A 16,793-nucleotide genomic window follows, 5' to 3' on the forward strand; every position below is an offset into this window, starting at 1 on the left:
AAAAAGATCCACCATATAGTGATTACAGTTTCTAGTGAAAAATACATGCAAAAATGATAAAACATGACTTTCAATGAATGCACTACATCCATTTAACATTGCTTTAGTAATCTGTGTTGAAAAAAATTGGTTTTTGAGGAAAAAAATGATTTCTGATGAGATTGGGAAAATTGTTTAAAAATTGGGTAGGTATGACAGAAAAAAAGATCCACTTAGCAATTAATTCTGAAACTTAAAAATTTCGCCAAATTTTCACACGTTTTGCTTCTTGGTTTATGCTGTTGTGATGTTTTTGACATGTGAAATTTATTTTGACATGAGTTTTATCAATTTTAGGGTAATATGGGGCGAGTTTATTTTTCATGGTTAATATAATTGGTATTTTTTTTCCAAACTACAGAAGTTATTTGTAAGCAAGAATGAATGCTATTAATCTACAATACAACAATAATTCAGCTTTCAGGCAAACAGGAATGTGCTTTTTTGAACAATTTTTATGAGTTTTGGTCGACTAATGCAAAGAAATTCACATGTTGTGAAGATTATTAAGGATTATATGATATTATTTGATACTTTTTGATAACTCAAAACACCCTTACGTTTGTTTATCGCAATGATCACCTCCATCTGCTTGTACTAAAGCTTGCTCGAGGTATATTCTATCTTATACACTTTGATAATTACAAAATTTCAATGTATTGTAAGTGGTACAAACAGGTGTTCAATCATAATGCTAACTTTTAACATCACATTCCACTGTCGCTACAATACACCCATTCTCTGAATCAAAAGTTTACAAAAAATAAAGCGTCAGATCATCTTGCTATCTTTAGCAATATTTTTTGTTGGAATGCAAGAAATAAATGTGCTGAAGACACCAACATGATTTGACGATATTATCTCTTGCAATCACTCATTTCATGTGTGCGCATAATTGAACACCAGTGTGTTTTTATTTTGCTAGTTAACATTATAAGTGCGCACCATGTGTACCACTTATAATACATTGAACATTTGTAATTATCATTGTGTATATAATAAAATATACCTCCAGCAAGCTTTAGTACAAGCAGGGGCCTGTAGCATAATGAAAATTTTACTAATAATATTAGTCTTGTAGCTTGTATTTTATAATTTCCTGTTGCATAAAAATCCTACAAGTACAAGTTACAAGTCTAATATTACAAGTCGGTTGGACTAATATTATTAGTAGAAATTACAAGTGTCTGTTGCATAAACAATCTACAAGCATAAAATATACACTACTAGCTGTCCCGGCAAACTCTGTCTTGCCAAGCTGTGGTAGTTTGACAGCTTTTGAGCTAATTTAAGCACCGCACTCTAGATCGGTTTTATTGCGATCGTGTTGATTTCCTTCCCAACTCATGAGAAATCAGTACTTTGTCAATTTTCTTCCTTTTCTAATTGGTTTTCGTAACTTTTTGTACATATAAACACAGCCACCACGAATACGAACCGAACCGTGCAAAAATCATGCTGATCGGTTCATCCGTTCTTGAGTTTTGTTGCCTCAAAGAAACTTCAAACTCATTTTTATATATATAGATGACTTGTACTTTTGATTACAAGTCTCGAAGGTCTTGTAAAATAATTTACAAATTGATTTAAATGTTTGCAGAAGTCATATTCAGTTTTAAATATATCGATTTACCATTCTGATGAACTCTAAAGATATTATTTATCTAACATTTCAACCTTAATTCCAGTTTTCGTCGATTAAGTTTAGCAATATTTATCCATCGGTATTGTGTTCAAAACTCATTGAGAGATAATTGCGTTGATGTGCACGTCATTTTGTTTACAAAATATCATTTCTGCTGAGTTTCTCAAATTCTCCAAAGTTTCTACAATACCCATCTTGGATTGGTGGTTCTTGGTGAAGTTATGTATTATAGTCACTGCACCAAATCAAAGTCGCGACTTTAAGCACATCTCGTGAAGTTGCAGATACGAAATAAATTTGAATCAATTGTTTGTATTGGGCATCATTGAGTTAATTAAGAGCTACAATGAGCATTAATCCGAATAAAGTTGCGACATATAAAAGTAGGTAAGAGCTCAATTTTTTGCATCCCAGAACACTTCGAATTTCAACGAAAAGCATAATACTAGGCATATTATAGCTAAACGTCTTTATCTATTGCTGTTCGGATTGGTGGGAGTCTAAGAAGCACTGGAGTTACTCGACAGCAGCTCAAAGCTGAAATATATTCATCTTTAGTTATATGCATTAGAAAAGACACAAAATTTCATTCCCTTACATGGTCTTCTACCGTTCCGTATAAACTTCTCGTTTGCCTTCAATAGCGAGCCCCGTGTAGGTCCTGATTTCTATAATTATATTTATTGAGTTCAATACCTTGCCGTGATTTCGCTAGTTCAGAAAGTTTGGTCAACGGTTAGCCGTTCGACCGGATCTAAGAAGCAAATAGTGGATGGCAATAGCTATAGCCTTTCATAACCTACGGAACTCACGGTTATTTCACGCACTTTGCCTTGGAACTATTAAAAAACAATGATGAAGATAACGTAATCACTATCAATAGTAAACCGATAATTCTGTTAACAAAATAATATGCCATCGACATCGAGCACGTTGATTCCACATTCGATCTGCCACGATGACAATCCTGTGACAGACGATTGACATCCCGTCACTCACGTCGATTCTCACCCAGGTTTTGAGCTCCATATATGGCAAACGACTTAGGGTGATCAGTGTTGCCATAACAATTCCTTTTCAACCAGTACTATTGAATCTTTGGGACATTTCACTAAAAATCTAGGTACTTGGTTCAGCATAATCACTAATGTTGTTCCATGTTTCGTTATTTTAGTAATAGGAATACCATACTTAAAAAAAATCGTTAAATCGGCCGAAAATGATCCAATCAGCACATGCTTTTCTTCATGCATCATACATATAGAGTAGACATGTTCATATTTTAGAAAATGTCTGGAAAACCACCGGTCAAGCAAGTTTCATAATTCTCATGCTAAAATGGACTTCTGGTCAAATTTTCAGCTCAATTGATAAAGATTTCGTTGTGCTTCAAGTCCATTTTGTGAATTTGAGCTATATAACCGCTTCAAAAAATCATAACCACTGAACGAAAAGACTTACAGAAATGATTATAGCTCGAAATCAAAGCTTATCATATTCCACAAAAGTCGTTCATACATGACTGAACAGTTCGAGCAAGTTCTATCAGTAATAAATTAAGTTTTGTTCTGCGTGGTACCGAAAAGTCTGTACTTTTAGAATCAAAATAGCTTGGGAAACATGGACGGATGATTATTTCTGAGTAAAAGTATCCAGGAGATTATTATGTTATATCTCCGAAGAAGAACCCCTTTTGGGGCATCTCGATAGCTTTTCGAAATAAATTATTAAAAATGCTTTCTAAAATATGAACATGACTAATATAGAGAGTGTAAAACGGTAAAACACGCAAAAAATAAAAAATGCAAAAAATAAACAAACAATAACTGCCATTTCAAATTTATAGTGAACTTTCGGATGAATTTTGACAGGTAAATGAACAAAAACAACTTGTACTTTCATGGTCACTAATATTACAAGTGCTAATAATATTAGTGGAAAATTTAGCCTTTATGCAACACAAATTATTAGCACTTGTAATATTAGTACTTGTAACTTGTAACTTGTAATATTAGCCCGATTATGCTACAGGGCCCAGATGGAGGTGATCATTGCGATGCACACACGTGAGAGTGTTTTGAGTTATCAAATAGTATCAAATAATATCAAATAATCCTTAATAATCTTCACAACATATGTATTTCTTTGCATTAGTCGACCAATACTCATAAAACTTAGCGAAAATTTTACCAATTATATTAACCATGAAAAATAAACTCGCACCATATCACCCTGAAATTGATAAAACTCATGTCAAAATAAATTTCACATGTCAAAAACATCACAACAGCATAAACCAAGAAGCAACTCGTGTGAAAATTTGGCGAAATTTTGAAGTTTCAGAATGAGTTGCTAAGTGGATCTTTTTTTCTGCCATACCCAATTTTTAAGCAATTTTCCCAAACTCATCAGAAATCATTTTATTCCTCAAAAACCAAAATTTTTTCAACATAGATTACTAGAACAATGTAAAATGGATGTAGTGCATTCATTGAAAGTTATAATTTATCATTTTTTCATGAATTTTTCACTAAAAACTGTAATCACTATATGGTGGATCTTTTTTTGTGCCGGTCACTGTAGCTCTTCGAATATAATAAGAACTTTTATGTATATTGTGCTTTGATTTTACAGGGCTCGATGTTTTACTAACAAGCGAAAATTCTTCCTATGAATACTTTTGATCGCAAGTTGGACACATAGGGCCGATTGCTTCAACCTGGCTTAAGCGTTAAACCAGGTTTAAATATATGGGTTAGTTTGGTTTACCGGTGAATCCGAGGTGAAGAAATCGGCTCTTAGAGAATAGCTTTTAATTACTCTTTCGGCACACGCCCTTGATACACGTAATTTAAGGTAAGCATATGTAATCATTTTTTTTACAGTTAAATCAATCAATGTTTGTTTGAAACAGTTTTATATATGATAATGATAAACCTGGGCGTTTTAGTGGATTACATGTAAAATTGAAATCGGATTAAGTACGAGACACTGAAGATTACCTAACAGTTGAGGTCGAAATACGTAGCTGTCAAAGAATGCAACATCTTAGTGGAATTAAAAGGAACAGTACTTAACTCGATTTACCTTAGTTTTAGATATATCATTGTTACATTGTTATTTAAAATTAAAAAAAAAAATAATTGAAAATATAGAACAAGATTAAGAAGACATCAGTAATTTGGAAATGCCATAAAATATAAAAAAAACATCAAACAGTGATGCGCAAAATGAGTCAAGATTGACGCAATGCGAGGATTCAATACAACTTTTTTAAATCTTTTATTAGTTCTTTTGTGCTTCATTTCGGAATCATTGGATGATGTTGATACATTTTGATTTCTAAATAGTTATAACACATGGAAGATGGTTGGAAGGTATCGAGTGTACGGGTGATTTTTGTAATTCAACTCTAATGGATAGTTTTCACTTTGTAAGTACAGTGCAATGGTTTTTAAGTTTTATAGAGTAGTCGTTTTACCCTTCTTACACCCATAAGAAGGGTATACATACCGCTTGGAAAACCGACTTTCGATCCGAGGCCCGCAGGGCCGAGTCACATATACCAATCAACTCAGCTCGACGAATTGAGCAAATGTCTGTATGTGCGTGTGTGTGTATGTGTGTGTGTGTGTGTGTGTATGTATGTTACAAAAAAATGTCACTCACGGTTCTCAACCGTCTGTTGACCGATTTGAGTTCTCTTGGAAGCAAATGAAAGCTACTACATCCTAGTAGAACGCTATTGAATTTTATTTTGATTGGACGTTCGGTTACCGAGATATCTTTCAAAGAGTGCTAGGGAGTAGTACAACTTAATTATTTTAGATATTTTTGACAAAGTGTATCACCATAAATTTCTCAGCCGTCTATCAACCGATTTGGATTCTTAAGGTCCCAAACGAAAGCTACTGCATCCTAGAAGAACACTTTTGAATTTCATTCCGATTGGACATTTTGTAACCGTGATATCTTTCGAGGAGTACCTTGGAGTAATACAACTTAACTTTTTTAAGAGGTCTTTGAAAAATGCTTCATTATAAATTGACCAGCCGTGTGTCAATCGATTTGAGTTCTCTCATCAGCAAATGAAAGGTGCAGCATCCTAGTAGAACGCTATTGAATTTCATTCTGTTTGGACATTTTGTTTCCGAGATATCTTTCGAGGAGTACTTAGGAGTAATAAAATTTACGCTATTGAGAGATTTTTTGATAAAATGTATCATAATAAATTTCTCAGCCGTCTGTCAACCGATTCGGGTTCTCTTAGCATCAAATGAAAGCTACAACATCTTCGTACAATTGTATTGAATTTTATTTTGATTGGACATTTAGTTACCGAGATTTCTTTTGAAGAGTATTTGGGAGAAATCTCAATAAATTCCTTTTTTATTATTATTATACTAGCTGTCCCGGCTAACGTCGTACTGCCTGCCTACTGTGTTTTTTGGCATACAGCTCAACAGGGACGTTCCCCGCAAAGTCAAAGTCGTTCCAGAGACAGGAAAGGTCTCACACCAAGCTAAGAACCTTCCCCGGCCCCAAAAATACCCACATAAAAAAATCCATACCGATTGGTTTAGTAGTTTCCAAATGCATAACGGTTAGACAGACAGACAGACAAAAATTCATTTATATACACTGTGGTGCATAACACAGCGCAACATTTTTTTGTCTCAAGAGCAAACTCATGTGTCGCCGAAGGATTTTGGGCCGCTGAATCCGAATCCGGGCTCAGATTTTCTCCAACACGTCACAATTTTGAGCTATACCTCAATTTATAGGGCAAAATATGTGATTTTGGGATTTTTTGGCTGCAAGCCATTAAGCTTGGAAATATTTTTTTAAGCAATCAAAAAGTTGATTGGTCAATTAACATCTAAATTAACGATTCATGCAAAATATTTCGTTTTACCTAATCAAATTTGATAGATTTAAGCATTTTATGTTAGTATGAAAACTTGCATGCAACTATTGGAGGGTGACTTGTATGGAAAACATCGTACCTAACATAAATCGCTTAAAACTATCAAATTCGATTTGGTAAAATGAAATATTTTGCATGAGTCGTTAATTTAGATGTTAATTGACCAATAAACCTTTTGATTGCTTAAAAAAATATGTCCATGCTTCATGGCTTGCAGTCAAAAAAGCCCAAAATCACATATTTTGTCCTATGAATTGAAGTATAGCTCAAAATTGTGATGTGTTAGAGCAAATCTGAGCCCGGATTCGGATTCAGCGGCCCAAAGTCCTTCGGAGACACATAAGTTTGCTCTTGAGACAGACCAAATAGTTATTTATGTAACGAGTTGCAAAAAGTTGATTTTTTTTAGCACGAGTCGTACATTTATCCAACGAGGCTTGCCGAGTTGGATAAATACGAAGAGTGCTGAAAAAATCGAGTTTTGCAACGAGTTCCATACAAAATTTTATGCAATGATTTTTTCATAATGCAACCCATTTGAGTTGCATAATGTTCATAATGCAACTCAAATGAGTTGCATTATGAACATTATACAACTATTTTTCATTATGCAACTCATTCCAGTTGCATAATGAGCCAGTTCGGAAAAATTGGCCATTATGATACCAAAATGAGTTATATAAAATGTAAATTATGATACTGAATTGCATAAAGTTAATTTTTGTTACGCTGTGTAATTGATCGGACAAACGCCGATTTTCATATAAAATGACCAGATTTGAGATGCTGTAACTATGGTTTGCTTTGACGGATTGAGCTCAATTTCTGACATGGAACTACTGATATGCTGAATTTTACGTATACGAAGTACGAAATGTTTTCGTTCACAGGTTTGGGCGTGACAAGGCGTTCAAAATGTGCAAAAGTGATCGGACAGCGGTACCCCTTTGATTTACACGCGTGCCGCTGTCCGATCACTTTTGCACATTTTGAACGCCTTGTCACGCCCAAACCTGTGAACGAAAACATTTCGTACTTCGTATACATAAAATTCAGCATATTATTAGGTCCGTATCAGAAATTGAGCTCAATCCGTCAAAGCAAACCATAGTCACAGCATCTCAAACTTGGCCATTTTGTATAAATTCCGCGTTTAGGGGGATCCGGATTATTTCATAATCGGATTCTCCGCCCCAAAAATAGTCCAAATAAAAAAATTCATATTTTTTGAAGTCCGGAAACTATTTTTAAAATGCATTTAAAGTTTGTATGGGGATTTTTTTTTTGTTCGGGTCGAACTGTCATTTTATCGATTGAACTGCCATTCTATCCACGAAAACTGTTTTTTGTAATTACGTTGGGAAAAGTCTCATTTTTCCATCAGAGAAAATGCCGTGAAAAGGCCTACTTTTCCACACTTAAACAACGGTGCCGAAATGTACTACTTTTCGGCACTCTTAAGTGTGCCGAAAAGTAGTACTTTTCGGCACTGTTGTTTGTATGGCCAATTTGATTATTCTTTTACATTCTTTTGCACTACAAACTAAGTATATTTGCCGGAAGTGTATTTCTTTTATGTGCAGGCACGTCCTGCAGTTCATTTCCGGTTATTTCTTGCCGAATTTGAAGGCTAAGTGCCAGACCGAACTGGGCAGGAGCTTGAAAATTTGTGACAGTCATCTCGGTCTGTCCTGATCTACCGGCCTACTGAAATGCCTACTTGATTGGATAAAAGGCTAAAACACGTGGAAGCCCACCTGCCTGTTGTCCCAGAATGTGTTTGTGTAGCAAATAAAGGTGGTAATCGATGGGCGTTTTTCGTAATTACAAAAAACTTTGTATGCAACTCGTTGCAAAACTCGATTTTTTCAGCACTCGTTGTATTTATCCAACTCGGCAAGCCTCGTTGGATAAATGTACAACTCGTGCTGAAAAAATCATCATTTTGCAACTTGTTGCATAAATAACTATTGTTAATTTGAACATCAGAACAAAGGTATTGAAATTCAATAAAATCACGTAATGCTCAGAAAAATGAGCTCTTTCAATTAGGCTATAGAAAATAGCAAAATTTCATTCATTAAACAACCCAATTGAAGATTATTCAACAATATATAAGTACCACAGTCCTTATATATGAAGTGAACGTGTGACCATTACGACACGGGCCCCGGCTATGTTTATCCCTTTTATACCATAAGATTTGTATAAATGACGCTTGGTTTCGATCCATAACCATATAGAAACAGACGTAACTCTTAGAACAAGTTTCATTGAAAAACATCGTCATCAAAACATAACCGCCCAATACTAAACGTACTGTGCTTGGCCGGGCAATCACTAGGTGGCGGTAGTGAGCAAACGCCAAACATAAGCAGAAACGATGCGTGATCAATCGACCTATTGCCGAAAATTTGAATCAACCGTTAAAAAGGTGATCGATGGCAAGCGAAGTGTGACGTCTGTTTCTCTGTGCCATAACCATGGGTCCCAAGTACTTTGGATCTAATTTATTCAACTGATAAAGAATATTTGACAAAGTGTATCTCGATGATATTCTTACCCATGTATTAATAGATTGGCAGTTAACAAGAGATACAATATTCCAGAACATGTAAGCTATATTGTTTAAACATTCCATACAAGATTCTAGGAGATTCTGGCTGGTATTTCTGGTAGTCGAGTCCATGGTCGATGATTCTATTATGGAAAGCAATCAACTTGATGCCAAATCTACAATATTTTCTAGAATGATCAAAAATCACAATCATACATACGAATAATACAACAATAATTTTAATAAGTGTAAGAAGGGTTCTGTTCACCATAGGTGGATTAAATCGGGTTTTTAGTATTCCTTTTAATTTCGATTTCATCACGCTCTGCAGGGCCAAGTGACATTTCTCCCCATACTGAATCTGTTGTCAAACTCACTTTCCACAAAAGAAGAAATTTTACATGATTAACCACTATATTTTATGCAGTCATAACATTGAAACCATTGAAATGCGTGAAGTTTTAATCAAGACCAAAGTGTCTTATAAAAAAACTACAGATAACCCAGATGAACATAGAAAAAAATCACTGCACAAGACTACTATTATTGCAATTCATCAGATTACTTGCAAATTGTTATATTTCCAATATATTTTAGGCTTATACTATAAGATGTCATTCACATTGACATATATTAAGCATGGGTTGCATTCGGTGGGGTGAATTCCTAATAAAAACTGTGATGTTTTGAAAAAGATTTATTCTTGATTACCCTTGACCAAATGATTGTTTGATTAAATAAAATGTTTTGACATTCAAATTGCTTATCATTACTAGATAATATCATGTTAACCCACTGCTTCATCTTACCCCACCCTTTTAACCTTTCCCCGGTGTACCTAATTTTAAATCAAATGTTGAATAATCATTTTTGAATCCATTAACATTATATGACAACGCCAATCTTATGTATTTTGTGTCCACTTTTTGTTATTTGAGACGTAACAGCCCACTCAACCTAAAGGTATCATTTTATAAGTAACAAGGAGATCACTCCGTTGATCAGAGGCAGAACTTTTACTAATAAGTCACGAACGCTAAGTAAAGTCGACTCATGCTGTTTGGAAAATATCCATGTGGATGTGGTTTGACATGCATAGTATGTGCAACTAATACCCGCCATTTCAGGCAAATTAGCACTTAATGAGTATGAGTATGAGTATGAGTATTTCCTTCCCTTCTCCCTCAAGTAAATGATAAATAGTCTCGTGTTCATGGCGATGGCACAAATTTCCCAAATGAAGGAGAACGTGCCTCTGGAACCGACATACTGATACCTGATACCATGGTAAACACTTCTCGAAGAGTACACAGAAATTCCTGATTTTGAAGAAGATGTAGTTCATGAATACCAAAGATGTGACACACCTAAACCTGCTCCACCGCAAGCTACCATCGAGCCTAATGATGAAACTGTTCAAGAGGTCCAATCAATTCAAAGACAGGAGGAGTCTGTAATCTCCGAACCAGAGCGACCATTCCTATCCAGAAAGCTACCAGCTTGGTTGGCCCCGTTCTTTTCGCTGGTTTTTTTTATATGGTTTCAGAATTTCCTTCGAGGACTTATTCAGGAAGTTCTCCGGTGTTTTTTTTTTCAGGAACTTAATCAAAGATAACTCCAGCAATTCCTTCGGGGATGCCTCCAGGAAATGTTTTGGGAGATTTCTTCTAAAATTGCTACAATTTTTTTTCGGAAATGTCTTCAAGATTTTCTTATAAGATTTTTAAGGATATCTTCAGGATTTTTTTTTATTCATCGGGAAGTTTTTTCAGGTAATGCTTCTTTGCAAAATCCTTCGGAATTATTTTGGCGCTGTTCACAAACTACGTAGACAATTTTTTTGACCTACCCCCCCAATTTTTGAAATTTGTATGGAGCATGAGCTTTGGCTTGAACCCTCAGTCCGCTTCTCCCCAAAATTTCACGTAGTTAATGGATAGGCCTTTATATAATTTCGTCGGGGATTCTTTCGAAAGGTTTTCTTCAAGGATTTGGAGAATCCCAAAAGACTTCCTAAGGGAATTTACTCAGGAATGCCTTCTAGAGTGCCTCCAGGAAATAATCCGGAGAACTTCATTTCTTTGGAGGTTACTGTTAAGAGTTACTTTGAGAGTTTTCCCAGTCATTTCTTCGGGGATCTATTCAGGGATTCCATTTGAAATTGTTTCGAGATATCCCAGAACCTCATTCAGAAATTGCCAAAATTCCTTCGAATTTCGAACTTCCTTCGGAATTCCTCTAGCATTTTCTTTGGGGATTCATCTAAGCATTTCTATGAGGATTCGTACAGAAATTTTATTGAGGATTTTTTTCAAGAATTACTTTTGGGATTTCTGCAAGATGTCCTCCGAGTATTTCTTGAGGAATTTCTTTGAGGATTACACCAGAAAACTCCTCGGTGGGTTGATACTGACATTCCTTCGGATATTCCACTACGAATTTATACTGGGAATCCCCCCGGAAATCCCTTTTGGTTGATTTTCTAGGCATGTCCTTCAGAGTTGTCCTCCAGAAACTTGTCCTGGGACTTCAGCAGAATATTTTTCGCAGATGCATACAGCAATTCCTACAGAGATTTTGCCAAGAATTGTTTCAAGAATTCCCTCAAAAACTTCTTCCTTCTTCCTTCAGCAACATCTTTAAAAACCCCTACAGAAATTCATTTGGGAATGTCGCCAGAAAATATTTTCGGGATTATTTGTGAAGGAATCTACGAAAGTATTATGGAGAGAATCACCGAAGGTACCCGGAGAAGTTCCTGAAGGAATTTACGAAAGCAAAATTCAAAATTTCCAATAAATTTCTGGAAAAGTCTCAGAAGTTTTTGAAGTAGTCTCTGAACGAATTTCTGAAGAAATGCCGAAAGAAATGTCCCGGGATAGCCCCCAGAGAAAAATCTTTGAAGGAACGTTAAGAAAAACTTTCTATAAAAATGAATTAACCTGCCAAATGGTACTACTGCTTTCCACTGATCCAGTAGGCACCAATTTAGCTTTATCTATCGAACGTTGGGCGTGACCGAAGGTGCAGAGCTTCATGCACAAGTGTAGAATTAGCAGTAGTTAAAAAAATCATAAAAAATAACTGGCATCCTTGCTTATGTTCTCAAACCTAGATACCATTGAATGCTCTGAAATAGGACGTCCGTCCAGTGCGAAATGAAGAACTTACCGTCCAGTTGAGTGCGTTGCGACGACGAAGCATCCGAGGGTGGTTTTGAGCAAAAGGAGAACATGTTTGCACTCTGGTTTTCGCAGTATTCGGTGCTCCGGGAAGGATGAAGTGTCAACCAAACGTAGTCCTTCCGGGTTTACAAGCTGCGAGTAGCGATAACAAAAGTAGCCGATGTGGATGATGATGACGAATTCAGATGTCCTTATGAAATTGGATTAGCACATTCCGTGGGGTTTGTGGAGTAACTTTTTTCAATTTGTCAAGATTCAGATAGATCCACCAAACATAGCACTTTCATCTTCCAAGAAATATTCCCACCGTGCACACGATTTCGCTTTTTTCCCTTAACAAAGTTTCACTTTCACAAGACCTCGCCAACAACGACTACCGGTATACCTTGCTTCTGGCCAGCACCTGACAAGTACCGCTGGGAGAGCTTTCCAGCATTAATACGCGTATTCTTCACGAAGGCAGAGAAGCGGGCTGGGGGATGATGATAGCACAACAACTCACCGCACGAGCTTGTTATGAGAAAACAACCGACTGACACGCACTTTTCCACTTGAATCAACGGGGATCTGCCACACCACCACCGCACAGTATCACGCGAACTCGTTTCCGGGCGATTAACCTCTTGCTCTTGACCGCACGGGCGGGGTGGCGATGGTATTCTTCTTGACGGATGAACTCGGTAGAAAACAACACCACAACTGACTCCACCCCACTTTAGAAAAGCTTCGGATTCCCTAGCAGAATGGTGATGCCCCAATTTCAATCACTTATTGTCCCCGGTTCAACGGCAAGGAACCAGCGGCGCGGTCGCAGTGGCGGAGGCAACGACCGGATCTATCCAGAGGCTTATGATGAATGGGATATTTGGTAGATGTTAGAACACTTCGCGCGGAGACTCCAAAAGAAGATGCTTGCTCACTGGGTGCCGGCCGAAACTCTACTGACTGACGACGCGGTGAGGATGCGAATGGTTTGCTAAACGCCCCGTTTCGGTGGATGTGATGTGAGGTAATAATGGTTCGCCAACTGATGCTGAATTGAGAGCAGGTCATGAATGGGGAATGCTTGCTTTGGTATCGTGCCTGCCTTTGGCTATCGTGTCCTGGAATGTTGTTGAGATGCAATTGGGGAGAGAAAAGGATATAGGGAGCGAGAGATTTCGTTAGTGAGAATTGGGTTATGCGAGTTTCAGGATTCTGATAAGGTGTGTGTGTGTGTGAGAGAAGAGAGAAATGGCAAATATTCGCGAGGATTGTTATTTTGCTACGTAATAGCCGGATCAGGTGGAGCTGTCTAGGGTGGTTCAGATAATGTTGGATTACTAAGGACATGTCTCATTTGAGATTTTTGAAAGTAATTGCGGAACAAACGTAGCGCCGACATTGCTTTCGACCATCATCTCCTATTCGGCGACATCCGACTGCGCATTGCTAGGATCCAGCGACAGGAGAAGAAAATCGGGCGCCGGTTCAACACACGCCGACTGGAAGACGCTGCGGTGAATCCGCAGGTAGTAGCGCAGGACACCAAGCCAAGGCGTAGGAGGGCAGGTGCCAAGCGCGAGAAAGGCGATGCTATCGTCATCAAGACGCACAATCTAAGTACTCGGACGTCTTGAAGATGATGCGAAGCGACGCCAAGCTTGAGGGTCTTGGAGCCGACGTACGCAGTATTAGACGTACTCGTACGGGCGATATGATCCTGGAGCTGAAGCGCCAGAAGGAGCATAAGGGCGCCGCCTATAAAAGGCTGGCAGAAGAGGTCCTTGGTGAGGGTGTGCAGGTGAGAGCTCTGACACATGAGGCGACTCTGAAGGTCAAGGACATTGATGAGATCACCGAAGTGGAAGAGCTCGTTCCGTAGCCGTTAAGCTACGGAAAGAGCCAGCAGGGACACAGATAGCTTTGGTTCAGCTACCTGTGGCGGACGTCAAAAAGTCCGTTAAAGTAGGGAGCATAAAGGTGGGTTGGTGTGTATGTCACCTGACATTCCACGAGCCACCAGAGGTTTGCTTCAGGTGTCTGGAACCAGGACACAAGTCGTGGGATTGCAAAGGCCCCGACAGGCGCAAACTGTGCAGGCGATGCGGCGCTGAAGGTCATAAGGCCCAAAGCTGCACGAGTCCGCCCATCTGCATGATCTGAACCAGGAAATCCTCGAACAACAGACATCCGATGGGTGGTCCAAGGTGCCCGGCCTTCAAGAAAGCCGCAGTGAACAACAAATCACAGTGCAGGTAACGCAGCTGAACCTGAACCACTGTGATGCGGCTCAGCAACTGCTTTGTCAGGCGGTTTCTGAGTGGGAGACGGATATCGCCATCATATCGGACCCATACCGAGTACCCGCCGGCAACGGCAACTGGCTCGCGGATGGGACCAGGAAAATGGCGACGATATGGACGACGGGTAAACACCCCGTCCAGGAGTTGGTGTCTCTACTACCTATGAGGGCTTCGTGGTCGCCAAAGTAAACGGGGTGTTCTTCTGTAGCTGTTATGCGCCTCCGCGGTGGCCGATCGAGCAGTTCACGCAAATGCTGGACCGCATAACAACCGTGCTAACAGGGCGAAGGCCGGTGGTAATAGCGGGTGACTTTAATGGAATGGGGAAGCCGTTTCACGAACCAGCGGGGTCAGATCCTGCTAGAAACACTGGCCATCTTAGATGTCGACTTGGCTAATGTCGGTACCAAGAGTACCTTTAGCCAAAACGAAGCGGAGTCAATTATTGACGTGACCTTTTGTAGTCCTGGCCTAACAAGTAGTTCGAACTGGAGAGTAGATGATGGCTACACTCACAGCGACCACCTGGCGGTTCACTACAGTATCGACTACAACAACAGCAGGCAGCGGGTAGAGAAAAAGGCGGCTAGGCTAAGGCCAAGCCCTCGCAGGTGGAAGACATCATACTTCGACGAAGAGGTATTTAGGAAGGCGCTCCGCCGTGAGCGAAAATTAATCGGTTTAGACGGCGACGAGCTAGTAGCGGTGCTCTCACGTGCGTGTGATGCGACCATGCCTAGGCGAGTCCACCCTAGAAATGGGAGGCCACCAGCTTACTGGTAGACCGACGCGATTACGGACCTGCACCGCGTCTGCCTGCGGGCTAGGCGGCGGATGCAGCGAGCACGATCAGAGGAAGAGCGAAACGAACGGCGGGTGGTGTTCGCCGCTGCAAATGCCGCGCTTAAGACCGAGATAAGAGCAAGCAAAAAGGCCTACTTTGAGGGTCTCTGTCAGAGTGCCAATACGAACCCGTGGGTTGACACCTACAGGATCGTTATGGCCGAGACGAGAGGTGTGATGGCTCCTACAGAGCAATCTCCAGAGATGTTGGAGGGGATCATTGGAGGACTTTTTCCGCGTCATGATCCTAGTCCTTGGCCTTCTTTCGTAGGACAGCCGGGGACTGGGGCTGGCGATGAGGAGAGGGTCACCGATGTGGAACTTGTGGGGATAGCTAAGTCCCTTAGCGTAGGTAAGGCCCCTGGTCCGGACGGAGTTCCGAACCTGGCCTTAAAAGTAGCCATTGTAGAGGCTCCCGAGATGTTCAGGTCTGCTATGCAGAAATACCTGGACGAGGGAGTTTTTCCGGAAGCTTGAAAGAGGCAGAGCCTGGTACTATTGCCAAAGGCGGGGAAACCACCCGGAGACCCGTCGGCATATAGACCAATATGCTTGATTGACACGGCGGGGAAGGTGCTCGAAAAGATCATCCTCAATAGAATGTTGAGGTTCACTGAGGGCGAAAATGGTCTTTCGAGCAACCAGTACGGCTTCCGGAAGGGGTGGTCCACCGTAGACGCTATCTTGTCGGTTACAAAAACCGCCGAGAAAGCACTCGAGCCTAAGAGGAGGGGAATTCGCTTTTGCGCGGTAGTGACTCTGGATGTAAGGAATGCGTTTAATAGCGCCAGCTGGTCTGCTATTGCCGATGCGCTCTTGCGTCTGGGGATACCGGAGTACCTGAACAAGATTCTCGGAAGTTACTTTCAGAATCGTGTACTAGTCTACGACAAGGAGGTGGGTCGGAAGTGCTTTCACATAACCTCAGGAGTCCCGCAAGGTGCCATCCTGGGTCCGGTGTTATGGAATGTCATGTACGACGAGGTGTTGAGGTTAGAGTACCCAGTTGGAATGGAGAATGTCGGATTTGCCGACGACATTACGCTCGAAGTCTACGGTGAAACGATCGAGGAGGTGAAGTTGACTACTGACCACTCGATCAAGGTTGTGGAGGCGTGGATGCGATCCAGGAAACTGGAGCTGGCTCACCACAAGACAGAGGTGACGGTTGTTAATAACCGGAAGTCGGAGCAGCAGACGGAGATCAGTGTAGGAGAGTGCACTATCCTGTCAAAGCGCTCCGTCAAACACTTGGGCGTGATGATCGACGATAAGCTTACCTTCGGTAGCCACGTCGATTATGCCTGTAAAA

General features: G+C 39.8%; 1 protein-coding gene across 1 annotated transcript in view; it reads right to left on the reverse strand.

Moving 5' to 3' along the window:
• Positions 1–13,639, reverse strand: part of LOC109412274 (uncharacterized) — a 489,623-nt gene extending 475,984 nt beyond the window's left edge. The window contains exon 1 of the mRNA XM_062846519.1: positions 12,340–13,639. Coding sequence (XP_062702503.1) covers positions 12,340–12,403 — 64 coding nt within the window. The 5' untranslated portion in view covers positions 12,404–13,639. The remainder of the gene's footprint in view (positions 1–12,339) is intronic.
• Positions 13,640–16,793: the final 3,154 nt, after the last annotated feature.

Source organism: Aedes albopictus, chromosome 1, assembly GCF_035046485.1.
Source record: "Aedes albopictus strain Foshan chromosome 1, AalbF5, whole genome shotgun sequence".
Taxonomy (NCBI): Eukaryota; Metazoa; Arthropoda; class Insecta; order Diptera; family Culicidae; genus Aedes; species Aedes albopictus.